The sequence below is a fragment of the Pseudorasbora parva genome, chromosome 18 (genome assembly GCF_024679245.1).
Source record: "Pseudorasbora parva isolate DD20220531a chromosome 18, ASM2467924v1, whole genome shotgun sequence".
In the NCBI taxonomy this organism is placed as follows: Eukaryota; Metazoa; Chordata; class Actinopteri; order Cypriniformes; family Gobionidae; genus Pseudorasbora; species Pseudorasbora parva.
This window is the reverse complement of record NC_090189.1, coordinates 42,484,106-42,512,083: the sequence shown is the minus strand read 5'-3', so window position 1 is coordinate 42,512,083 and position 27,978 is coordinate 42,484,106. Positions and strand designations below refer to the sequence as shown.

At 41.6% G+C, this 27,978-nt stretch overlaps 1 protein-coding gene across 3 annotated transcripts in view; it reads left to right on the top strand.

Annotated features, from left to right (window-relative positions):
* fnip1 (folliculin interacting protein 1) overlaps window positions 1–27,978 on the top strand; it is a 48,299-nt gene that overhangs the window by 9,687 nt on the left and 10,634 nt on the right. For 2 of the 3 annotated variants that reach the window (XM_067423479.1, XM_067423480.1), the window contains exons 2-15: window positions 2,958–3,087; window positions 6,602–6,733; window positions 6,825–6,928; window positions 9,047–9,121; window positions 9,227–9,318; window positions 10,804–10,887; window positions 11,487–11,558; window positions 15,645–15,780; window positions 17,427–17,628; window positions 19,351–19,436; window positions 23,729–23,875; window positions 23,965–24,134; window positions 25,047–26,202; window positions 26,938–27,103. In XM_067423479.1, the coding sequence (XP_067279580.1) occupies window positions 2,958–3,087; window positions 6,602–6,733; window positions 6,825–6,928; window positions 9,047–9,121; window positions 9,227–9,318; window positions 10,804–10,887; window positions 11,487–11,558; window positions 15,645–15,780; window positions 17,427–17,628; window positions 19,351–19,436; window positions 23,729–23,875; window positions 23,965–24,134; window positions 25,047–26,202; window positions 26,938–27,103 (2,752 nt within the window). The remainder of the gene's footprint in view (window positions 1–2,957; window positions 3,088–6,601; window positions 6,734–6,824; window positions 6,929–9,046; window positions 9,122–9,226; window positions 9,319–10,803; window positions 10,888–11,486; window positions 11,559–15,644; window positions 15,781–17,426; window positions 17,629–19,350; window positions 19,437–23,728; window positions 23,876–23,964; window positions 24,135–25,046; window positions 26,203–26,937; window positions 27,104–27,978) is intronic. The other variant, XM_067423481.1, reaches the window with a different exon arrangement.

Below are 27,978 nucleotides of genomic sequence, written 5' to 3'. Positions count from 1 at the left end.
TTCGAATATATATTCGAATAGTTTTTAAAAAACTAATTTCGAAGGTGAAAATTAATATTCGAAATAAAAAACTGAAAAAACCGCCCGCGGTAGCAGGCGTGGCTGTATGCTTTGCTCGTGCGCGCTCGCGTGCCTGAGGGTTCAGGAGGACTATCAGGCACATTGTCAATGCTGAAAGTGGACGCGTCTTGCAGTGAAGATGGCAGAAAGTGCAGAGCCCAACTCGACCGCAGCGGAGAAAGAGATTTTAACTCCATAATCTAAAGCCATGTCTGGAAGCACTTTGGATTTTGGTCTGTAGGAGGTAAAATTGTTGAGCCACGAGATAAAGTTGTATGTAAGATACAGTTAGCATACCATACCTCATTTTATTTAACGTTAAACAGAAACATTAGTAAAGTGAAGGCTACTATACTGACTGAAGAGATATCGCAGGAATAAAGGATAAATGCTCTGCTTCCACTGCTGTGATTATTTACCGCTTCATGCCAAGGAAAAGTGCCATGTTTAGCACAGCAGAGCTCGCTTGGAGCGCTCAATATGCTGTAAAACTTAAATTAATATTAATAATATTTGTTTCAATCACTGATGAAACCTGCTATATTTGGGACAAGAGCTTAAATTGCTTGCACAAAACTCTTGATCAGCCGCACTCAAAGTTTGTTCATTTAAACCGTTATGTGCAGAGAGCGTGAGCTGAGGGCGAGAGAGTGAGGTCTGCGTTCTTGCCCATACGTAAGGGATAACTAATTAATTTAACTAGTAACTTTAACTAGTAACTGATTTAATTACATTAAATATTGTATATCAGGACTTGGCGCTTACTTTGAAAGCTTGAGGAGCGCATTTAGAAACTTTATTAAAAATGTATTTTTTTAAATAAAAGTATGTGCAAGTAATGTTTTTGGTCATCACATTAAATATAACTCTACATTTGGAAAATATTTAAGAGTTTTGAAGTGTCGTTAAAAAGTGAGAAGTGCTTGAATTTCACTCTTAAAATGTTTGCATGAACCCGGAAATAAACAATGCAAAAGCACTCGAGTGTGTCTGCCACAGTCCCATGGTTACAGTGAGCCTAAATACAGGTCATTCATGGTCAATGTTGGGGATTTGTGGATTGAATAGTTTTGCAATGTTTGATCTGTGGATCATAACAGAGAATTTATATGTTTAAATGCATATTTGCTCAATTGCTGGTGTTTCTATTACTAATAATATATGCTTAATGTATTGTTTTGTGTATATTGTGTTATATAGTACAGTCTATATAATGGAAGTTAATTGGTCAGTCTTTGAGAAACGGTGATTTTCCCAGCACTGATGCACTGTGGGAAACCGTGTTCCCTTTCCTTATTCTTTTATTAGATGAAGATGAAGATTAGGATGACAGAAGATTGAGTTGAGTCTTCTTCTGATCAGCTGTGGTGTGTCTGGGATTTGAGTTGTCATAATTTGATGTTTTGTGTGTGTGTGTGTGTTAGTGTAAGTTATTCTTGGCTCATTTGAGGAATGTCACTGCTTTGAAGTGTTTAACCAAAAGCCGTGTGTGTGTGTGTGTGTGTGTGTGTGTGTGTATGTGTGTCTTAAACCGCGCTCAGATGGCAGGTCGTTCACAATGACGCTGTTGTCTGATTCCTGATAAAGCGGGTGATGTGGCCGGAGTATGAGTCCAGCCGTTGGGAATGTGCCGGATAAACAGCCTTGCCCTCGCAGCCTTTCTTCACCGGCCCTGACGCAGAGCACATAAATAGCCGAGTCTGAGCCGCTCCGGCCTTTATTCAGCACACAGCTGGTCCCGCGAGTCCTCAAAAAGTCCCGTTAGATCAAATTTAAAGCCATAACTGTATCTTAAAAGGTCAAAGAAAAGGTCGCTCTCATACACCCGGTGCAATGAGACGGCAGACGCGACGCACGTGTTTTCTGCTGGTTTTAATCCTGACACACTGGTGCATCTGTTCACCTGTGTGTGTGTGTGTGCGCGTGTGCGTGTGCACGTGCGTGCGTGCGCGTGTGTGTGTTCCCCCATGGGCGTCTGGTCTAAACCAGGTGTGTTTAGGAGCATTGTTGGAGAGTTGCTTTTGTGAAAACCACTGACCATTGACCAACACACACCTGCTCTAAAGTCAATAGTGCAGTATTTCTGTGTTATTTAAAGGTTGTGTTAGTAATATCAGCCTATAGGGCAAGCACAATATACAACTCTGCTTATTATTCACACAGGGACGCGTTTAAATATTAAAAATAAAGGCTTCCTCTCTGGAGAAGCGTTTGGTCTCTCCTCATGTCAATAGTCAATCCTCCGGTGTGAGCACAACTGGCTTTTAAAGGGAAAGGGAGATGAGACTCTGATTGGGTTATTGCACGTTACGCCCAAAACACACCCATTAAGAGACGAGGGACGACCCTTTTGGATCATTAAGTCATGTGTTCACTAGTTTTCCTGCTTGAATGTTGATAATTCCTCATATTCTCCATTGTTGCGGCTCCTCTCTTCCCAGTCTGTCAGTAATGCTCAGTTTAGCTCGTGTCTCTCTGAAGCCCCTCCTTCTGAAAAGCACACTGTGCTCTGATTGGTCGGCTGAAGCGGTGTGTTGTGATTGGTGTTTGGGAAATGTCCCACCCCCTTTCCATAACCGGGAGCTTCAACACACAACTAACCAACTAACTCAACCAGGCCCCACATCATTATGCTGCCATATAATTATTATAATGAGGTTTTATTGTGATGCGTAGTTCCTGAAGAAACTCGACTACAGTGGAGGCGTTTCATGAGTTCAGAAACTCTGACACTGATATAGAGGAGACTTTGTGCTTGGGAACTGTTATGCACTGAAGAAAGCTGAACATTTACTGACGCATAATAATTCCTGCAGATGCTATTGGAGTTGGGTCAGTGTCATTGTGCTGGATCTGTGCCACATTCTCACTCGTGTGTGTGTGTGTGTCCTCCTCAGCTGGTCCTCTCCAGAGCTGGAGCCCAGCCAGATCCGCTTAATCGTCTACCAGGATTGCGAGCGGCGTGGCAGGAATGTCCTCTTCGACTCGGACACCAGAAAGAGAAGCACGGAAGATGCCCCCGTCACAGTGAGTGAACCGGCCTTATCTCCACTAATGACAGCATCAGCTGACTTGTGTGTGTGTGTGTGTGTGTGTGTGTGTGTGTGTGTGCGTGTGCATGTTTTTGTGACATATGAGGACACAAATGTGTGTAATGCCATGGGTATGACACAGGTATTACAGGAGAGGGTGAAATATGAGGACATTACCCATGGCCCCACTTTACAAAAGGCTTATAAATCACACAGGAGGAGTTTTTATGAGAAGGTAAAAATGCAGAATGTTTCCTGTGATGGGTAGGTTTTGTGTGTGTGTGTGTGTGTGTGTGTGCGTGTGTGTGTGTGTGATGGGAAGGTTTAGGGGTAGGGGCAGTGTAAGGGGATAGAAAATACGGTTTGTACGTTATAAAAACCATTACGCCTATGGAATATCCCCACATTTCACAAAAACAAACGTGTGTGTGTGTGTGTGTGTGTGTGTGTGTGTGTGTGCCCTTGTTTATATTACATTGTGGGGACCAAATGTCCACATAAGGATAGTAAAACCTGAGATTACAAGCCAGCGGTCCCCACTTCTCAAAAGGCTTATAAATCATACAGGAGGAGTTTTTTGAGAAAGTAAAAATGCAGAATGTTTCATGTGATGTGATGTGTGTGTGTGTATGTGTGTGTGTGTATGTGTGTGTGTGTGTGTGTGTCTGTGTCTGCGCGCATTCTTCCACATTCACATGACGGGAGGCGTGTCCCTGCGCTCTCGGTCACGTATGCATGCAGTTTATCATTAGCTGTCATGTGACCGCAGCAGGCTCACTAATTATCTGTGCTACTCAAAAATGAACGTTTTCCAAGCATGATCGTGTCATCTGACTGCATTTTCCAGACTCAACAGGTTGGAGCTGATCGGATGAATAATGCTAGGGTGAGGCTCTCTGCAGATCGCTGATATGGAGCTACAGCTGCAGTCACATGACGCTTTTGGCACAGGATATTGTTTCACTAGAGAGAGTAAACAAACGGCCCCAGCTCACGAGTTGTTAAGGAAGTCATATGACCGTCTCACATGCTCGAGTTCCTTTGTGCTGTTCGCAGGGCAGGATGAGGCTATGCATGAGCTATTATTGACACACAGCCCAAACATTCACTCACTCCTACTTCACAAAGATCACGCTTTATTCACTCACATTCACAAGGCTTGACACTTACTGTTTTCCCAAGCAGCATAACTTGTGAAAGGAGCACATTTAGAAACTTTAGGGGCACAACTAACTAATATATATATATATATATATATATATATATATATATATATATATATATATATATATATATATATATATATATATATATATATACCACACTGTAACAGATTTGACCATATAGTGTTATTATAGCATCACTGAGATACTATATAGTTTCTGTTAATATTTTGAATTCAATTTGATTCTGCTTTCATTTAAATTTTAGTTACAAGTTTTAGTAATTAGTCTTTTTTTTAATGTCTGTATAGTTTGTATTATTTTTTATTTTGGTACATCAGGTTAATGAAACTAAATTACAGTTTCTTATATTTAATTTTATTTGATGTCAGTTTAAAATTATTTCCAGTAAAGAGATTTTATTATGGTTTTAGTTTGTGTACGCTCTAACACCACTGATACTAGTCAAATATGTGTTTTAATGTGGCAAATAATGTTCAGTCTTTGCTATGACAGGGGTATCCCACAGAAGATACAAGAGTTTACTTTACATTAAATGGGAATTATATTAAATTACACAGTTTGTGTAACCAAGGGGTGTAAATTTGACTCACGGCGTGACTTTTATTTAATAAACGAGCCTGAAACACAGCAGGACTCTTATTTTGAAATGTCTGCTTTATTATTGCTGAAGCTCGTTCAGATTCAGACTAGGAGATAATATGAGTTCTTACACCCGTACACATTACAGTATAAGCACCGTACAGTAAACACTCATAACTGATCTGCATTAGTGTGAACGCACAACAGCGCCACCTTCAGGCTCTGAGATGTGAAGCGCTCGCATTTATTAATGAAATCAGAGCCTTATGAAGATTAATAATCACATTAGACAGTGTCGCCATTTATGTTTTTCCATCCCCAAATTATAAGACGCCTTTAAATGATCATTACGCTTGTTATACCATTTATAATACCAGGCCTTTTTATGATCTTACATTTAAGAAAACTGATCCACATCTGAGAGATTTGACGGTCTATTCACCCAATGATGCTTCAAAATGATTATTAATCACATGAATGTTCGTCAATGACCCTTTTTCATTGATGACTGAGGATGATAACTAAATACAAACTGAGGAAAATCTACTGTCATTTTCGTCAACAAATAAAAACGAGAGGAAGATGTTAGTGAGGGCCGATTAGGAAAGCGGGAACGGTGGGAAAACACGGAGCTGTTGAGCTTCTCCTCCAGGCTCATGCTTCAGCACGGCTCAATCAAACTAACACACATTTATGACAGGTCGTGTTTGTGAACTAATGCTGAGGAATAATGGCAGTGTCTACTTTAGCATGTTTATATAGTAATATGTGCTAGACGTTTGTAAAGATGCATATTTGATCTCCTCATCTGAACTGCAATAGTACGACACTTCAAAATAAAAGTACCGGGTAATTTATAATTAAAATTCACTCATTATAGAAACATTTTTGTTTACACAATAAACTGTATTTAATTCCATTCCCATTTAATTCATAATCAGAAGGAAAGACTAAGAACAGTATTTGACAAATTATTCAATAAACTATCAGGGTTTTAATAATTCACTAAAACCATTAAAACATTAATTCGTGGAATTAAATAAATGTGAACTAAAAATAAAAAATAGACTATAAACCTGATATACTAACTAAAACAGAAATGCTAAATTATAAAAACTATATATAGATGTTTTAAAAAAAAGTGAATAGAGCTCTTTCGTGTATTTTAATAAATAAATAAAAAACAATTGTGTCGGCATGTTTTGTCATGTATTCAGTAACAGTCGGTTATGTAACGCTTAAATGCTCAATCAATGCATTACAGTTTAACTAAAGTCATTAGATTTGAGGAGACTAAAACTAGACTTAAACTAAAAATAATTCAGGTGACTAAAATACGATTAAATCTAAATGGCACCTTGTTCAACTCCACAAATAACCCAGCGTTAAGGTGTGTGTGTGTGTGTGTGTGTGTGTGTGTGTGTGTGTGTGTGTTCCCAGTCATGAGTGGAAACCTAAGGCAGTGAGTGAAACTGCATCAAATGTGTGTGTTTTGTTGGCATTCAGCGAGTAAGTGCATATATACTAACCAACTTATTGTGTGTGTCTCTTTTGCTTTGCCCACTGTTGCACACCAATCGGTTCAGCGCATCTGTCTTTTATAAATATGATACAACTAAAGACTCTTGGGAGATATGAAAGATGCAATACTTCTCTAAGATTACCATGAGACTGGCAGAAACTGTGTGTGTTATGACGCTTTAAATGTCTCTTTCTTGATGGCGGTCCGTGTGTGTGTTTCAGAGAGTGTGTGGGGAGACGCAGGCGAAGATGTTTGGGAAGTGTTGCCAGCTGAGGCCTACAGGCGGCAGCTCCAGTTCTCTGGACAGCAGCTCCTCCTGCGCCTCCGAGCCCAGAGAGCAAAGCCGCTTCCAGGTGAGTCCCAACACAAGCCACTCTTTCTGCAGTTTCTTCTATAATCCACACAGCAAAGTGAGTGACACTCTCTAATCTTGGTTTCCCTCAGGCCTCGTCACGCTGCTCATCAGACGCTAACATGCTCGGAGAAATGATGTTCGGCTCGGTGGCCATGAGCTACAAAGGCTCGACGCTGAAGATCCACCAGATAAGGTGAGACTGAAGTGAAGGGCGTACGGATGTGCAGGGCCTACGACTAACACATCTAAAACTTTACTAGCTGAGCTTTCTCAACTGTTTACATTCACTTAAACGTTTATTTCACCCAAAAATGAAATGTCTGTCATTAACTCCTCTCCCTAATGTCGCTCCACACCCGTAAGACCTCCGCTCATCTTCACACACAGTTTAAGATATTTTATATTTAGTCCGAGAGCGTATGCAAGTGTATGCACACTATACTGTCCATGTCCAGAAAGGGAATAAAAACATCATCACAGTAGTCCATATGAGACATCAGTGGGTTAATTAGAGTCTCTTGAAGCATCCAAAATACATTTGGGTCCAAAAATAACAAAAACTACGACTTTATTCAGCATTGTCTTCTCTTCCGCGTTTGTGTTCAATCCTCAAATAAAGATTCAAACGGTTATGAATCAGTGAATCGATTCATGATTCGGATCGCGTGTCCAACTGATGAAATCACGAGACATTGGCGATCCAAATCATGAATCAATTCGCTGATTCATAACCGTTTGAATCTTTATTTGAGGATTGAAAACGGACCCGGAAGAGAAGACAATCACATATGGACTACTTTGATGATGTTTTTATTAGGGATGGGCATTTTCCCAAAATATTGTATTCGAATATTTGGGCTCATAAAAATCAAATATTCAAATATTTGTTTATTGACATTAGGTATTTTGAGAATATGAGAGACTTTCTTCTTTCTTTTTTTTATCAACATGTCGTCACCATTTCTAAACAAGCTTATGATTAGGCAATGTACACAACACGCTTACGTTATATCGTGTAAAAAAAAATATGCCTAAAGATCAAAAGCATTATAAGCTTAAGCAGCGTGAGCGGAAAACACACGAATAAATCAGAGCGCACCATGTTATTGTGCAGAACGTACACACACACACACACACACACGCGAGTCGGTATGGTTGTCGTGTTTGTATTGTTTCCCATTCCCATGTTGAGAGAACCCATAATATTATGGGATGATGATATTATTATCGGGTGAGAACCAGAGCCATAGAAAAAAAATTTCATCCTCTCTGGAGAAAATGTGCCACTGACAGACAAAGATAACGGTTAAGGAAACTTTGAGGGAAGCACTTTGTGTTTTCTGTTCTTAAACCCTCAATGAAACTGAAAGCAAGCATTTGTCTCGAGATCATTTTGCGGTCATAAGTTATCTCGCTCTCACTCGGGGTAACGTTACTCATGATGAGATGTGCTCACTCGTGAACGCAGTGATGCTTTTTCCTCATTCGGCTGGTGTTTGGATGTCATGTGATTCCCGTTGTGGTGGTGATATTATGATAACTCGGTTTCATTAATTACTTTGATCAAAAGTAACTCCATTTTGTAAGATCATTTTCACTTGTCATCTAAGTAATTCCAAACATCTCCAGGCAGACGACGACATTGTGTGATCAAATACACTCAACTTAACCCGCTCCACAGCGCCACCCAGTGGATTTAGTTATAACTGCGAGATTTAGAGGGATTTCTCATGGATTCACTGCATTTACATCCATCAAATCAACGCAGTAAAATTAGAATAGTATTTTTAGCTTCCAAATATTAATTACTGATCGAATATTCAACTATTCGAATATTCATACACACCCCTAGTTTTAATTCCCTTTCTGGACATGGACAGTATAGTGTGCATACACTTGCATACGCTCTCAGACTAAATATAAAATATCTTAAACTCTGTGTGAAGATGAACGGAGGTCTTACGGGTGAGGAGCGACATTAGGGAGAGGAGTTAATGACAGACATTTCAGTTTTAGGTGAACGAACGCTTTAAGACATAACCGACTACGTTTACAAGGATACTCTTGACATAACTTTGTGTTAATTTGTACATTCAAGTGCAAGAAGACGTGAAAGAGAGCTCAGTTTAGTACTTGCTTGCTGTCTGAGACGCGGCTTTCTTGAATATTTAAATTGTCAAGGCTTAAACTTGACGATTCAGCGCCGTCCTGTCAACGGTCTTGAGCGGTGTTCATGCTTTGCTTATTTTTACTTACATTTAGTGCTTGGCAAGTCTTAATTTTTGCATTTTTGGCATTTTTGTGTTTCCAGATCTCCTCCACAGCTGATGCTCAGTAAAGTGTTTACAGCCAGAACGGGCGGCAGTGCCTACGGCAGCCTGAACACGTAAGCCTTGCCTCGCTCACACCTTCACCGCGCTTGCACATTCACACAATAATAGAGTTTATTTATAACGCACTTTGCTCATTGCTCCTCTTGATTGCTTCACAGACTGCAGGACAGTTTGGAGTTCATCAGTCAGGACTCCGGCGTCCTCCGGCCCGAGACCAACACCACAGCCAATGGCTTCCTGGGGAGCATAGGTACGAAATCACACCCATCCAGCCTAAACTTGCTCCACATGCACTTTAAATACCCGTGTGATTCTCAAGCCATGTTTATAGAGTCAGCTGTGAGTTCAAAAACAGTCGTTGCTGTTTTATTCTTCCTCATTGCATAATCTTCTATTTAATCTTCGTGTTACATGTAAACGCTTTCTTCTGTGTCTATGCTCTTCCATTGTACGTAAGTTTTCATATGTAATCGGCACAAGGCTGCTTTAAATATGTGATATATGTTTATTTTGAGCCTCTTGAGAACGCGTCCAGGTCATAAATCAGATATTTTTCATTGCAACCCAAACTTTGGTTCACGATTTAGCACTTGCAAAACATTTAATCTGCCGTTTTCTTTAAATAAACTGTTAAAAGTCACTTATTTCACAGCTGCTTAACACAGATACGGATCTGTGAACACAATTACCACTAGGTCATCATAGTGTAATCAGCACGTACATCCCCTCGGTGCCTTGTGTCTCTCTTCATCATCCAGCCATATGCATAAGAAAATGTGATTAATTGTCATGAAAATAAAGTACAATACAACAAAATATAGCCTTGATTTTAAGCATAACTGTTGGTTTTCGAGTGAACCATGACCTGCACATGTTTTTGTGAGCATATGTATATTTGAGTTTAACACAGCCGTCCTGTTCGGAGCAGCGTTTGTGTGCAACACCCACAGAATCGACCGCACTGTTCATTGATTTGAGCCTGGATGAGTCGAGTCGCCATTGACTCGCATACACACACACACGCTGTGTGTCTGTTCTGTGGGGTGTTACCGAACATCTGTCTGTCTGCCTCATCCTGACAGCTTCACACACACTAGCGCTCAAAGGCTTGGAGTCATTAAAGATGTTATGCTTTTCTTCTGCTCTCCGAGGTTGTGTTTATTTGATCAAAATGTATTTACATAGAAAACCGCTATTTTAAAGGTGCAGTGTGTAAGTTTTAGCGGCATCTAGTGGTGAGGTTGTGAATTGCATCGCTCACCCCTCCCTTTCGGAGCTAATAGAGAAGCTACGGTGGCCCACAAAGGACAAAAATGTGCTCTTCTGAGACAGCAGAGTAGCTAGTGCTCTGTAGAGAAATTTGTCCCCTTAGGGCTACCGTAGAAACGTGACGGCGCAAAATGGTGGCTTCACTGTAAGGGACCCTCGGTGTCTGTAGATAGAAACGGCTCATTATATGCTAATTAACACATAACGGTCTTTATACTTCACTGAAAATATAGTTATTGGATATTATATTGCATTTCTGTCAATATATCCTCTTAAGTATTACACACTGCACCTTTAAATTGTAATATTTCACTGTTTTTACTGTGAAATAAATGCAGGCTTAGTGAGCGGAAGCCTTTGAGTGCTAGCGTCTGTTCAGATGTCTGTGTCCTGTACCTGACTAACAGTTGGATGTGTGTCTTTCTCTTCACTTGTCTTCCTGCTCTCCTGATCCTGGCCCGTACAGGTTTCTCTCAGCTCTGCAGCCCGCGCCGCGCGCTCTCAGAGCAAGGCCCTCTCCGGCTCATCAAGAGCGCCTCTTTCTTTTCAGGTTGGCGCGTGTGTGTGTGTGAGAGAGAGAGAGAGTGTGCATGTGGCACGTGTATTGTGCATGTGCATCTAGTGCTTTGCTTGTGACAACATCACGTCAGCTTTGACATGCGCCGGTTTCTCTCTGCCCCCCCCATAAGTCACAGGTGTGCTCTCTCCTGCCTGCGCTGTGTGTGTGTATGTGTGTTTGTGTGTGCATGTGTCGGTAGATCACTGTGGGCATGAGATGTGGCTGGACGGGTGGTGGTGTGTATGGGCAAGCAGGTCATGTGAGTAGATCACTGTGGGCATGAGATGGCAGCTGCACGGGTGGTAGTGAGTGAGTGAGTGAGTGAGTGAGTGAGTGAGTGAGTGAGTGAGTGAGTGAGTGAGTGAGTGAGTGAGTGAGTGAGTGAGTGAGTGAGTGAGTGAGTGAGTGAGTGAGTGAGTGAGTGAGTGAGTGAGTGAGTGAGCGAGTGAGTGAGTGAGCGAGCGAGCGATGGGGAAGCAGGTCATGTGAGTGTGTGTAGATCACTGTGGGCATGAGATGACAGCTGCACGGGTGGTGGTGTGTATGGGTTAGCAGGTCTCTTGCGTGACTGTTTCTCTGCTTCCTCTCAGGACACAGCAACCCCATGGACATGCCCGGCCGAGGAACGTGTGACGAGCGGGACAGCGGCATCGCTCGCTCAGGTGAGCTGCAGAATACACACAATTCCGTTCAGACATGATTGGGACACACAGTTACTGCATGCTATAGGGTTGTAGAGACTGGTCTTAAGACTAGCAAATCAAATTTATGAGCCTGTAGAAGTGCAACAGTGCCAAGTTTGCCCCCTATGGTTTGCCCCATACTATGGTTTGCCCCATTCTATGGTTTCCCCATACTATGGTTTCCCCCATACTATGGTTTCCCCCATACTATGGTTTCCCCCATTCTATGGTTTGCCCCATTCTATGGTTTGTCCCATTCTATGGTTTGCCCCATTCTATGGTTTCCCCCATACTATGGTTTCCCCCATACTATGGTTTCCCCCATACTATGGTTTGCCCCATTCTATGGTTTGCCCCATTCTATGGTTTGTCCCATTCTATGGTTTGCCCCATTCTATGGTTTCCCCCATACTGTGGTTTCCCCCATACTGTGGTTTCCCCCATACTATGGTTTGCCCCATTCCATGGTTTGCCCCATTCCATGGTTTGCCCCATACTATGGTTTCCCCATACTATGGTTTCCCCCATACTATGGTTTCCCCCATTCTATGGTTTCCCCCATTCTATGGTTTCCCCCATACTATGGTTTCCCCCATACTATGGTTTGCCCCATTCTATGGTTTGTCCCATTCTATAGTTTTCCCCATTCTATGGTTTGCCCCATTCTATGGTTTGCCCCATTCTATGGTTTGTCCCATTCCATGGTTTGCCCATTCTATGGTTTGCCCCGTTCTATGGTTTGCCCCATACTATGGTTTGCCCCATTCCATGGTTTGCCCATTCTATGGTTTGCCCCGTTCTATGGTTTGCCCCATACTATGGTTTGCCCCATTCTATGGTTTCCCCCATTCCATGGTTTGCCCCATTCTATGGTTTCCCCCATTCTATGGTTTGCCCCATTCTGTGGTTTGCCCCATTCTATGGTTTGTCCCATTCCATGGTTTGTCCCATTCCATGGTTTGCCCCATTCCATGGTTTGCCCCATTCTATGGTTTCCCCCATACTATGGTTTCCCCCATACTATGGTTTCCCCCATTCTATGGTTTGCCCCATACTATGGTTTCCCCCATACTATGGTTTCCCCCATACTATGGTTTCCCCCATACTATGGTTTGCCCCATTCTATGGTTTGCCCCATTCTATGGTTTGCCCCATTCTATGGTTTCCCCCATACTATGGTTTCCCCCATACTATGGTTTGCCCCATTCTATGGTTTGCCCCATTCTATGGTTTGCCCCATTCTATGGTTTCCCCCATACTATGGTTTCCCCCATTCTATGGTTTGTCCCATTCTATGGTTTGCCCCATTCTATGGTTTCCCCCATACTGTGGTTTCCCCCATACTGTGGTTTCCCCCATACTATGGTTTGCCCCATTCCATGGTTTGCCCCATTCCATGGTTTGCCCCATACTATGGTTTCCCCATACTATGGTTTCCCCCATACTATGGTTTCCCCCATTCTATGGTTTCCCCCATTCTATGGTTTCCCCCATACTATGGTTTCCCCCATACTATGGTTTACCCCATTCTATGGTTTGTCCCATTCTATGGTTTGTCCCATTCTATGGTTTTCCCCATTCTATGGTTTTCCCCATTCTATGGTTTGTCCCATACTATGGTTTGCCCCATTCTATGGTTTGCCCCATTCTATGGTTTGTCCCATTCCATGGTTTGCCCATTCTATGGTTTGCCCCGTTCTATGGTTTGCCCCATTCCATGGTTTGCCCATTCTATGGTTTGCCCCGTTCTATGGTTTGCCCCATACTATGGTTTGCCCCATTCTATGGTTTCCCCCATTCCATGGTTTGCCCCATTCTATGGTTTCCCCCATTCTATGGTTTGCCCCATTCTATGGTTTGCCCCATTCTATGGTTTGTCCCATTCCATGGTTTGCCCCATTCCATGGTTTGCCCCATTCTATGGTTTCCCCCATACTATGGTTTCCCCCATACTATGGTTTCCCCCATTCTATGGTTTGCCCCATACTATGGTTTGCCCCATACTATGGTTTCCCCCATACTATGGTTTCCCCCATACTATGGTTTGCCCCATTCTATGGTTTGCCCCATTCTATGGTTTCCCCCATTCTATGGTTTCCCCCATACTATGGTTTCCCCCATACTATGGTTTCCTCCATACTATGGTTTGCCCCATTCTATGGTTTGCCCCATTCTATGGTTTGCCCCATTCTATGGTTTGCCCCATTCTATGGTTTGTCCCATTCTATGGTTTGTCCCATTCTATGGTTTGTCCCATACTATGGTTTGTCCCATTCTATGGTTTGTCCCATTCTATGGTTTGCCCCATTCTATGGTTTGTCCCATACTATGGTTTGTCCCATTCTATGGTTTGTCCCATACTATGGTTTGTCCCATACTATGGTTTGTCCCATTCTATGGTTTGTCCCATTCTATGGTTTGTCCCATTCTATGGTTTGTCCCATTCTATGTTTTGCCCCATTCTATGGTTTGTCCCATTCTATGGTTTGTCCCATTCTATGGTTTGCCCCATTCTATGGTTTGTCCCATTCTATGGTTTGCCCCATTCTATGGTTTGTCCCATTCTATGGTTTGCCCCATTCTATGGTGTGTCCCATTCTATGGTTTGCCCCATTCTATGGTTTGTCCCATTCTATGGTTTGTCCCATTCTATGGTTTGTCCCATTCTATGGTTTGCCCCATTCTATGGTTTGCCCCATTCTATGGTTTGCCCCATTCGGTGACATTCTGCGTTATACTGTAAATTCTCGTTTATGACTGAATTCCACGATTCCCTCCATGTTTTCTATGTCGCATGAATCATAGTGCCCTTCAAAGTTACATGTGATTGGAAAACTCAATCACACGTTTTACTGAACGGTGTCGATGCATATCTTAGGACGTTTTCTTTGTAGAAACCTTTTAACGCTATTAAAGTCGACATTAAAGGGAGGTTTTGCTGGTCTTTTCTTCTCTGTTGTGCCATTTATCGAGTGAATTGCTTCTCAAACAAGAACAAATGTAGGGTGGGCTTGATTGTGTGTGGGGGTAATTGATTGGATGGCTGTGGTTTGCTATTGGCTGATCTCATGTGAGTGACAGTTTGCCCCGCCCTCATCATCAGAGAAGAGATTAAGTTATTCTGATTCAGGATTATTAACACGATGATGTGCATGGAGAAATCTGTCCCAGAAATCACTGAAAATTATTTTTTGATCACAAATGATTCCATATGAACTTCACATGTAGTTGTGCCCTAAATGAGACTGCGGTGGTGTCAGAACGTCCTGAGGCTCAGCCCGACCAAACCCTAGGAATATCTGAGATGTGCAGCTTTCTGAACATGCAGAGATCTGGAAAAGCTTGTGCAATGGAAAGTGCCATGATGGCCTGGGCGGCATAGCTGGGATCTCTCGTTCTGGCTAATGCAGCATCACATGCACTCAAGTTTATATTTAGCCATTCCCAAAACTGCCTGCCTGCACTAGTAAATGAGGAGGCTAATTTAGCCCTGAGTCGGCACATGTGCTTCATCTGCACTGAGAGTGTCTCCCAACATTACTCTGAAAAAATACAGGCTAATTTGGTGTTAAAGTAACGTGAAATCAGTGTTTACTTGAACATGTTCTTCAAATTGGAGTGAGTGTGTGAGTGAGAGACAGACTGTGTGTGTGGTGTGTGTGTGGTGTGTGTGTGGTGTGTGTGTGGTGTGTGTGTGGTGTGTGTGTGGTGTGTGTGTGGTGTGTGTGTGGTGTGTGTGTGGTGTGTGTGTGGTGTGTGTGTGGTGTGTGTGTGGTGTGTGTGTGGTGTGTGTGTGGTGTGTGTGTGTGGTGTGTGTCTGTGGTGTGTGTCTGTGGTGTGTCTGTGGTGTGTCTGTGGTGTGTCTGTGGTGTGTGTGTGAGAGACAGACTGTGTGTGTGTTTGTGTTTGTGTTGTGTGTGTGTGTGTGTGTGTGTGTGTGTGTGTGTGTGTGTGTGTGTGTGTGTGTGTGTGTGTGTGTGTGTGTGTGTGTGTGTGTGTGTGTGTGTGTGTGTGTGTGTGTGAGAGAGAGAGCTCACTGACTCTCTGCTCCTCTTCTCCCCACAGCATCTTTGAGCAGTCTGTTGATCACCCCGTTCCCGTCGCCGGGCTCTTCTCTCACCAGTAGCTGTGCCAGTAGCTATCAGCGGCGCTGGTTACGCAGCCAGACCACCAGCTTGGAGAACGGCGTCTTCCCTCGATGGTGTGTTTGCCTCATAGCACACTTGTGTATCTAACACACATCACATTACAGTTGGGGGGAGGGGGCAAGATGACCAGAAGTCTTACGTCACCATATTTATTTCACAATAAGGATATACACCGATCAGGCATTATGAAGTGAATAACACTGATGATCTCTTCATCACGGCTCCTGTTAGTGGGTGGGATATATTAGGCAGCAAGTGAACATTTTGTCCTCAAAGTTGATGTGTTAGAAGCAGGAAAAATGGGCAAGCGTGAGGATTTGAGTGAGTTTGACAAGGGCCAGATTGTGACGGCTAGATGACTTGGTCAGAGCATCTCCAAAACTGCAGCTCTTGTGGGCTGTTCCCGGTCTGCAGTGGTCAGTATCTATCAAAAGTGCTCCAAGGAAGGAACAGTGGAGAACCGGCCACAGGGTCATGGGCGGCCAAGGCTCATTGATGCACGTGGGGTCCGATCAAACAGACGAGCTACTGGAGCTCAAACTGCTCCAGAAGTTAATGCTGGTTCTGATAGAAAGCCGTCAGAATACACAGAGCATCTCAGTTTGTTGTGTATGGGGCGGCATAGCCGCTGACCGGTCAGGGTGACCTCTGACCCCTGACCCCGCCGAAAGCACCAGCAGCGGCACGTGAGCATCAGAACTGGACCACGGAGCAATGGAAGAAGGTGGCCTGGTCTGAGGAATCACCTGTTCTTCTACATCACGGGGATGGCCGGGTGTGTGTGTGTGTGTGTGTGTGTGTGGCTTCCCTGAGGAACACATGGCCCCAGGATGCACTATGGGAAGAAGGCGAGCCGGCGGAGGCAGTGTGATGCTTTGGCCAATGTTCTGCTGGGAAACCTTGGGTCCTCCATCCATGTGGATGTTACTTTGACACGCTCCACCTACCTAAGCATTGCTGAGACCATGTTCAGCCTTTGATGGAAACGGTATTCTGGTGGCTGTGGCTCTTCCAGCAGGATAATGCTCCTGACACAAAGCACAAATGCTTCAGGAATGGTTTGAGGAGCACAACAACCAGTCTGAGGCGTCGACTCGGCCTCCAGATTCCCCAGATCTCAATCCAATCGAGCATCTGTGGGATGAGCTGAACAAACAAGTCCGATCCATAGAGGTCCCAGCTCACAACTTACAGGACTTAAAGGATCTGCTGCTAACATCTTGGTGCCAGATACCACAGCACACCTTAAGGGACCTAGTGGAGTCTATGGCTCGACAGGTCAGCAAAAAGCGGACCAACACAATATTAGGAAGGTGCTCATAATATTATGCCAGGTCGGTGTATATCACAATGTAGTTATTTTTGCATGAAATATTGTTATAATACCAAAATATTGGAGACCATTGAAATTTCATTATGATCAGGGTGTCTCGGTTTCTGAACTCCTTGAAACATTACAATATTCCTTACAATATAATCAATAGGCAGCATAACGAGGTGGGACCTGGTTGAGTTGGCAAGTAATGCGTTGAAACTGGCCGTTATTATAAAGGGGCGGGACATTTCCCAAACACCAATCACAACACACTGCTCCAGTCGACCAATCAGAAGGAGGGGTTTCATAGAGACAGGAACTAACAGAGCTGAACATTTTGTTGTGGTCCTGCTCATTTCCCTGTGTAACTTGTTTGCATTGTAGGTCTGTGGAGGAGAGCTTCAACATGTCTGATGAGAACAGTGGGCCGAGTCTGGGTGTGGCCAGGAAGAAGAAGATCGCTATTGGTGTCATTTTTCTGCTCTCGCCCAATGAGGAAGAAAACGCCAAGTTTCAGGACTTTTTCTTCTCTCACTTTCCACTCTTCGAGAGCCACATGAACAAACTCAAAAGTGCCATCGAGCAGGTTAGGACTCGATTTTGTGTTTTTGTGAAAAGCTTTACTGACCCTGTGCCAGAGTAGGGCTGTACTAGAATAATCGAATATTCGAATATTCGTTCGGTGAGGTGGCATTCGATTTTTCAGTTTTGAGATTCGAATATTCGTTTGTTTGTTTTTCAACACGTGACTTCCGTCGCGGACTCATTCTCACTCATGCTTGAAATAATGATAATAAATTTAAAAAAACACCGCAACATGCTTTCATTAAAAGCATCGCGCATTTTAAAGATTTAAATTAACAAAAAGTCAGAATAAGACAAAATAAATCCCTTATATAGAATAAAACTAATTGTAATAGATATTACATTTTGTGTCATTTTAAAAACAATTCATTTATTCATATTCAACTGTTTATAAGCATGCTACCGTGTTCTTTATTTATTACAGTTCGTTGAAATCACTGTGTGTTACTAATTTAATTTCTGTTTTGGAATTCATTTTTTTTAAAGAAAGGTTCGCTATTAATACCTTATTAAAGTTCTTGCTCTCAACAGATTTTGTGTTTTGTATCGCTTGTGCACTGTCCGTTTTCGGAGCATAAACCTGCCCGTGTAATGCGTACCGGAAACTGTTCTATTTAAAAGATTATTAAATGTTTATTAATATTTAAAGAATGTGTGCCACCTGATCATATTGCACCAAATGCAACACTGCACTCCACTGGGTCTGCCGCAACACATTTACGATGCCGAAGAGTGAAACGTGAAGTCGTGAAAGATGATACAAATGCAAACCGACACTATTATTATATATTTAGCCCCACCCACCGAAGCTTCGAATATTCGATATTGATTGCCACCTAAGCTTCGAAGCTCAAAAAATGGCATTCGAAACAGCCCTATGCCAGAGTTGGACTAACTAAGCTCATTTTACTCGAGTGCTGTACTTAAGTTCCCTGTTTGAGTATCTGTGCTTTACTGGAGTATTATTTTTTCTGTAAACTTCTGACTTTAACTTCACTACATTTGAAAGACAAATATCGTCCTTTTTACTCCACTACATTTCTATCAAGGTCCTCGAAGTCTAAAGTCGTTTCTGTCGCAGCTTTGAAAGTCAGTGATGATTTTTTTCTTCTTTAAAAGGTGTTTGGGTTTTTGCAGAAAGCCTTTCAGGAATCACTCTTGTAGAGTCTCGTGAAGTTCAATGATTTCACAGCATTTATTAAACACTGATTTATAGTTTAGAGCAAAATGGAAGAAGACGGATGTCCAAATGCTCATTTAGTGGAGGATTCACATAAACAAAGTTGATTCTGTCTTCAGTGAAGGTGAACAGTGTGAGAATATCAGATGTGTATCAGTGTACTGGATCCGTGCATTCGGCCTTAAAGTGACAGCAGCTTTATAAAGAGCTTTGTAACTTTAGTATTTAAATGAGTTTAAGTTAGTCGTGTGCTAGTGTGTCAGATGGAGCGTCACTGACTGGCTTAAACCATGATGGCATAATGTGCATTTATACAACTATAAAATGATGCTTTGACAAAAAAAATAATTTAGTTTTGAGACTTAAGTACTTTTGAAAACAAACATTTCTGTACTTTAACTTAAGTGAAAAAATATTTTTTACAACTTTCACCTGTAATGGAGTAATATTTGATCAGCAGTACTTTTACTCCAGTCATGTAGTTGTGTACTTTGTCCACCTCTGCCCTGTGCCTTCTGTTCTGATGTTTGGCTCTGATTACAGGCCATGATACTGAGCCGCAGATCAGCCGATGCCAGCCAGAGAGCCCTGGCGTACAGTCGAATGGTGGACGGCCTCAATGAGTTTAGGTGAGTTTGTGATGACATGTCTATGGACGCTGCTCACCAGGTGTTTGGTTATTTGCATCCACTAAAAGTCCAGCCAAAGCTTTAGTGCATCTTAGTGCTATAATATACTGAATTATTGCAAGTGAAGGTGATTAATCTCCTACTTCTGTCCTGTTTGAGCAACGCCGCCTGTGCTGAGATCAGCCCTCGAGGCGCTTCTGGACGTTCTCCACTGCTGCATTGAGCATGATGACCTTTGGCACGATTCACACGATAACTCTGAAATGTATAATGTTTCTTGAGCATGATGCCAAAGAAGTGAAAACACAAATCAATCTGTTATTCGTAGTTGGTTGAAATTCCCCATTATGCTTTCCCGGATCGTTCGTGTAGTGCGTTATGTATCTATTGTGGATGAAAGACAAAGTTTAATGGAGTTATTGTCTCCCAAAAAAAAAGAAGCAATTCTGAACTGCCTGAAACAGGTCGTCTGTAATTCCAGTCTTACTTTCCACTCGAACCTACTTTGGTTTCCGATTGGGCCGTCTGACCAATCAGAGCAGAGCAGGCTCTCGGAAAGGCAGGGTTTAGAGAGGCTGAATCCTTTACTTAAGCGTTTGAGACACTTTGAGATTAGAGCTGATGCTGCAGTGGATATTATGAGACAATTAACGTGTTTTGACCTTGGATGCATGTGAACCTGTTGGAGCAGACTCTGCAATAAAATTAGGAGCCTTTATACAGCATAATAGGGGCACTTTAAAACTTCAAATTCTCATTAAAGCATCCGCTATTTAAATTGAATATGGTAATACCAAGTGCACATCCTGTTTTGTCTACATTTTTCAATTCTGTGTAGTATGAGCTTTAACCTGACCATATACATATATATATATAATATAATATAAAGTGAATAATAATAAATATAGCTGCAAGCAGCAATGATCAGGGTCAAGCACAAAAATGAACAATGATATATGCAAGCATGGCTGTAAGCTTAGAAAAGCAGCAACGATAAGTAATTAAAGATGTTTTTAGATTATTTTAGTCAACATGGCTGAAAAATCACGAATACAATCACTAATTAGCATTTTTGGAACTTTAATTATAACTTTTGACCTCAAAAGGTGGTGCTGTAGCTTATTGTGTACCTTCAGGGCATGATCCCGGTGACATATTGAGTTTTGTAATGATATGCTAATGTGTTCATAAAATAAATAAATCAAAATGGCCGACTCCCGCAATAGTCAATATGGGAAAGTTGGGCATCATTCTATTCAGCACGATGCACTCAGCTTTATGATATTTGGGCAAACCATTCTCAGAAGGCAAAAAAAGGCAATTTTTCGTATCTCCTGACCAGGGGTTAGTGGAGTCCAGTTGGTGGTGCTGTGCCGAAACGCTAAATGTAGCCTCAGGTTATGCTTGGGATGCCATGTACCAAGTTTGGTCTGAATACGTTAAAGGGTTGTGGAAATATTGCCTCGTGTCCAATTTGGAGCATGCTTCGTCAAATTCGTTTGCACGGTTGGGTTTATCAAAAAGCTTTTTGATAAACATTTGCCAGCATGGTCTGAAAATGATCTGATTTTAATGTTCATGATAATTAGACAAACCATCTAGGTGGATTTTTTTTTTATTTGGTGGGAAAATGTTCATGACACAATCGAATCGGCTTGAGCCCAGGAATAGTGTTTAGCCCTTTTGGTTCAAATGTTATTAGCATAACATAAAGTGAAACTTTGGACAGGCTAGATTGATTGAGTTAGAGACTCCAAATTTACTGTGGTGAATGTTTGGACTGTCCTCTATCTGTGTGCCAAATTTCACAAATTTGTACCATTTGGTTCTTTGGGATGCCATAGACTTACAGAGCGAAAGAAGAAAACTAACGACGATGGCACCATTCTGTGCTCGGCCCCTAATAATGCTTCTAAAAACAGTGCAATTATTAGCTATAAATCCTAAAAGGCTTGTGCTCCAGTATAAAATAAGCCCAGTTCGTGCCAGGGCTTCAGAGCTGATCCACTATGCCCCGTCTCATACTTCCAAGTCATATGCTTGTTGGTCTGCAGCCAGAGCAACCTGACCTCTGTGCCACAGAAACCTTATCTCCCTCACACACTGCCAGGACGGACCAGAATAGTCAATAATGTGCAAGGGAACAGACAAACAAATATTTCAGATTGCCCACCTCCAGCGGGCTAATTATACACGCAGAGCTTTTGGCGCTCCTGCTCAGGGTTGTGAGGTCAGAGCTTGATCAGGTAAAAAATGTAAGTCTGATGCAAGGAGGAAAATACATCTTGTGCGGTTTTGAATTTAAATTAGTGTATATGCAGCAGTATAACAATACATATACATCAATATTTAGGGGCCAAGCGCCTAACCGCTTTTTAACAGCGCTTGTACACATGACGTTGAGTTATATGGTGACTTCCTCTCATATCTTATTGCTTTAATAATCACCCTGCGCTTGTTTGAAGTGACGAACGTATAGCGTGTGTGGTTTTCTGTCAGGCCTCATTTCAGGTTTTAGGAAAGAGGACCTCAGAGCTTCATAACTCTTACCTAATCCATTGCTGAAACCATTCGCTGCTTCTGCATGAGGCTTTTTATAGGTCACTGCACACTAACTTCAGTACTGGGAAGTGTAGCGCGGCTTGGGGAGGGAGTCCTTTTTCCAACTTCCAGGCTGTTATATTCAATATGTAGCCTAATATTCATTATATTAGCCCGTATATTCACTATATTAGTCTAATATTCATTATATTAGCCTATATATTCACTATATTAGCCTAATATTCATTATATTAGCCTATATAGTCACTATATTAGCCTATATATTCACCATATTAGTCTATATATTCACTATATTAGCCTATATATTCATTATATTAGCCTATATATTCACTATATTAGCCTATATATTCACTATATTAGCCTATATATTCATTACTTTAGCCTATATATTCATTATATTAGCCTATATATTCACTATATTAGCCTATATATTCACTATATTAGCCTATATATTCACTATATTAGCCTATATATTCACTATATTAGCCTATATATTCACTATATTAGCCTATATATTCATTACTTTAGCCTATATATTCATTATATTATCCTATATATTCACTATATTAGCCTATATATTCACTATATTAGCCTATATATTCACTATATTAGCCTATATATTCACTATATTAGCCTATATGTTCACTATATTAGCCTATATGTTCACTATATTAGCCTATATGTTCACTATATTAGTCTATATATTCACTATATTAGCCTATATATTCACTATATTATCCTATATATTCACTATATTAGCCTATATATTCACTATATTATCCTATATATTCACTATATTAGCCTATATATTCATTATATTAGCCTATATATTCATTATATTAGCCTATATATTCACTATATTAGCCTATATATTCACTATATTAGCCTATATATTCATTATATTAGCCTATATATTCACTATATTAGCCTATATATTCACTATATTAGCCTATATATTCACTATATTAGCCTATATATTCATTACTTTAGCCTATATATTCATTATATTATCCTATATATTCACTATATTAGCCTATATATATTCATTATATTACCGCTCAGGTGTTTGTGCAAGCATCTGCGTGTTTCCCAGTGCCCAATCAGCATCTGTAATGGTAAACAACACATGGGAGATCTGCTCACTATGTTCACATTTGCAGTTTCTGATTAGTATTAAAGTAGCTTAAGAATCCTGTGTGTGTGTGTGTGTATAAAGTGGAGGAAGCCGACGGTTCCTGATCTCCTGCCATTTAAAGTGACGTTAAGCTCTGGACTGCGGCCCATATATTTCCGGGCTGTGTGACATTTCCAGACATTAAATATGCTGCAAAGGTCTTTCCCAGCTGGGGCAGCCCTGTGCCTCTGAAACGCTCTTTGTTTCAGCTGTTGACAAAAGCTCTTGTGTGTGTGTGTGTGTGTGTGTGTGTGTGTGTGTGTGTGTGTGTGTGTGTGTGTGTGTGTGTGTGTGTGTGTGTGTGTGTGTGTGTGTGTGTGTGTGTGTGTGTGTTGTGTGTGTGTGTATGTACTTGTCTATATTACATTGGCCACAGTGTAATATAAACCTGAGATCAGCAGCCAGCACATGTAAATGGATTCATAAATATACTAAATTATATGTTTTTGGAAATGTCAGGGGCAGTGTAGGGGATAAAATGTACAGTCTGTAAAGTCCAATACGCCTATGGAAAAACCCCACAATTCACAAAAACCCAATGTATGTGTGTGTGTAGGACGACCATCTGCAACCTGTACACGATGCCGCGTGTGTCCGAGCCCGTCTGGCTCACCATGATGTCGGGTCCTCCGGAAAAGAACCAGCTTTGTGGGCACTTCATGAAGGAGCTGGCCATGCTCATGGAGCAAGCCTCCAAGAACCAGTTGAGTAACGCCACGTGTTCTTCAGCCATTGCATGCTGTGATAACATGGTCCTGGTGGTTTCGTAACCATGTTGTTGTTTGCCTTTAGATTCCTGCCAGCTCTTCTCACTGCAGTTCTCACGAACCATCTGGCCTGGGTTCCCACGGTCATGCCCAATGGCCAGCCGCCCCTGAAGATCTTCCTGGAGAAGCACTCCTCTCCCAGTGTGGACATGCTGGCCAAAACACATCCCTACAACCCACTTTGGGCACAGCTTGGTAAATTAAGCTTTCAAGAGTGTCAAAATATTTGTGTTTTGCGCCACCTAGTGGAGTATACATGCAAATGACCACAGTGCAAAAAATGCTTTTCTTACTTTAGTATTTTTGTCTTGTTTCGAGTCAAAACATCTAAAAATTCTTAACACAAGAAACATTTACTAGACAAGCAAAAGTAATTGTCTTGTTTTGGGAAAAAAATAACTCAAAATGAAGAGAGTTTTTGCTTAAAATAAGATAAATAATCTGCCAATGGGGTGAGAAAAATAATCTTAATTCAAACAGAAAACATGATTATTTTTCTCACCCCATTGGCAGATTATTTATCTTAAGAATTTTTAGATGTTTTGACTCGAAACAAGACAAAAATACTAAAGTAAGAAAAGCATTTTTTAAGTCACCATACTTTTGAAGTGTTTTTACAGTGCAATGAAGCCGATAGTGTCTTATCTCTAACATTTGTTGAGGGGTCAAATGTCACAACATAACAGGATTGAAGGCTAATTTTTCCACCTATAGCAGACAAATGGCGGCATCATATTTGGTTCCTGGCGAATGTGGCCTAATGTGTTTTGGTTGTGTTTGCTGCAGGTGGCCTGTATCTGCCAATGGGGTGAGAAAAATAATCTTATTTCTGTTTGGGACGGAAACAAGAAACAAGATTTCAATCAGAAACCAGATTATTTTTCTCACAACATTGGCAGATCATTTTGCCTGTTTTAAGCACAAACTTTTTTTAACAAAAAGAGACAATGTCTTGTTGTTTTACATTTCTAGTAACTACATCTTAATTTAAGAATTGTTAGATATTTAGACTAGAAACAAGACAAAATTACTAAGAAGAGCATTTTTTGCATCATATCTGGTTCCTGGCGAGTTTGTCTGAATGGGTTTTGTTTGTGTTTGCCGCAGGTGACCTGTATGGGGCGATCGGCTCACCTGTGCGTCTGTCCCGTACCGTAGTGGTCGGCCGACGCCAGGAATTGGTGCAGCGGCTTCTCTACGTTCTGACCTATTTCATCCGCTGCTCCGAGCTCCTAGAAATGCACCTTTTGGAGAGCGCTGAGGACGAGGCCATCGTTATGCCAGGATCGCTTATCACTACATCGCTGCGGCGCGGAGAAGTGGAGGACTCCGAATACGTGCTGGTCACCGTACACAAGCCGAGCCAAGATTACCTGTCCCAAGGTGCGGAGGCAGAGGACGGATACCCTGATATGGATACCACAAAAGACCACAAGCGTCCCACAATACCGGAGGGAGGCGCTCCAGTCTGCAGGGAGGCGGGGAGTCCGCGGATCGAGACTCGGCTGGAGACTGTGGTGAAGATCGGATCCACATCGCCGTGCGAGAGACGAACCTCGCTCGAGGTTTCCGCGGACGTCGAAGCTTCCAGCGTTCCCATTCGGATCCTACATTCGCCGAATGTCCTGCTAGAGAAAAAGCCCCCCGATAAGAGCTCCTTTCATCACGACGAGAACGAACCCTCCGCCAAAGTCACATTCCTCATCGGAGACTCCATGTCTCCTGAATCTGACATGGAGAGTCGCCAACTAAAGGTGGAAAAGGAGATCAGGAAACACAAGAAGCTCATCCAGCAGAGTGAGCTTAAAGTGGACCAAATCAAGACCAAAAGTGGCGTTTTTATGCCGCCCCTCAGTAGAAAGATGTCTGAGTGGAGTCCGAGAGTGCAAGGGGATTGCACAGACATGTTCGACGAGTACTTTAACGACGATAACCCCGTGGAGACGAGGACTATTGATGACGTGTTCCCGAATCCTGCACAAACAGGTGTCCCGAATCTCCAAGATAAGGAGGGCTTCTGTAAAACCTGCTGTTCTGCCGAGCAGGATAAGGGCATTGAGATCTCGCTGAGTGTGCCTTCTCATGTGGAGGATAAGAAGAAAGCGGTCCCGTTGAATGACTGGGAGATCCCGCGGAATGAGAGTTCGGACAGCGCGTTGGGGGACAGCGAGAGCGAGGACGCGGGCCAAGATATGCCCAGGCAGGAGTCCGACGGGCCGCTCTACGGAGACTGGCAAGATGAGCTCGAGCTGCCCTTACCCGGGTAAGCCACGGGATCACAATCATCCCCAATAGTGTTCGCTTCATTAACCAAAATATGACGAAAACTGATGGGAGAAAAACACTGACATTCTGGATTCAGACAGCAATAAAATCGCTGACTAGCCGCTGTAAAGGATGAAAATACCTCACGACCCCACGAGAAACAATTACCGTACGAATAGGACTTAAGACGAGACAAAGACGATTTCATGAAACATTTTTTTATAATATATTATAAAACATTGTGTATTATTTTCAATGTGGAAAAAAAGCTGCATAAGTCTTGCATAGTTTCATAAAATTCTCTCAAAATTCTAAATTATAAAAAAAGATATATTATTGAACAAAAATATATTACATTGGTTCATCAGTCACTTTTGACCACGATGGAGCCGAGTGTGACCCCTAAACGAAGAGGGCCAGAGGGTTAAATATGCGTATGGGGCGACATTATCGTGATTTGTGCTTATCGACGAAAGTCCAACAGTAAATACATTTCCCAAATGACAACAATCCTTGTGATTTATAATTTTGAGCAAAAATAATGGGGATTGAAATGCTTAGACATTTAGTCAGACATAAAAAGGACGAGGTTTATTTGTAAATATGATACACTAAAAAGCACAGGACTAAGACTGAGACTAAATTAAAGAATGGCTGATGACATTAACACTACATCTGAAGCATGCAGCTGTGTAACAAAATGTCAGTAATAAACGAGATGATCTGTTTGTAGGGAGAAGCTGGTGGAGAACTACTCCAAACCGAGCGTGGCTAACTTTGGGAGGTCATTGTTTGGTGGATACTGTCCTACATACGTTCCAGACTTCGTTCTGCACGGAGCGCCGAATGATGAGAAGCTGAGGCAGAACCTGGTGGCAGACCTGGCCCACGCAGTGCAGGTAAACTCCGCCTCCAGCAGGTCACATGACTGATGCCTAAATCACTTTCGCTTGCGTACAATTGACCTATCGGTAAGCCCTGCCCACCTTAGTTACTGTTGCTAACTCGGACAAACAAACGGATTTGCTATGTCTTACAATGAAAGCTCTCTGTGTGAAAACCTCATCCCAAGATGTTTAGGCTAATATAATGAATTTATAGGCTAATATAGTGAATATATAGGCTAATATAATGAATATATAGGCTAATATAATGAATTTATAGGCTAATATAGTGAATATATAGGCTAATATAATGAATTTATAGGCTAATATAGTGAATATATAGGCTAATATAGTGAATATATAGGCTAATATAATGAATATATAGGCTAATATAGTGAATATATAGGCTAATATAGTGAATATATAGGCTAATATAGTGAATATATAGGCTAATATAGTGAATATATAGGCTAATATAGTGATTATATAGGTTAATATATTGAATATATAGGCTAATATAGTGAATATATAGGCTAATATAGTGAATATATAGGCTAATATAATGAATTTATAGGCTAATATAGTGAATATATAGGCTAATATAGTGAATATATAGGCTAATATAGTGAATATATAGGCTAATATAGTGAATATATAGACTAATATGGTGAATATATAGGCTAATATAGTGAATATATAGGCTAATATAATGAATATATAGGCTAATATAGTGAATATATAGGCTAATATAGTGAATATATAGGCTAATATAGTGAATATATAGGCTAATATAGTGAATATATAGGCTAATATAGTGAATATATAGGCTAATATAATGAATTTATAGGCTAATATAGTGAATATATAGGCTAATATAGTGAATATATAGG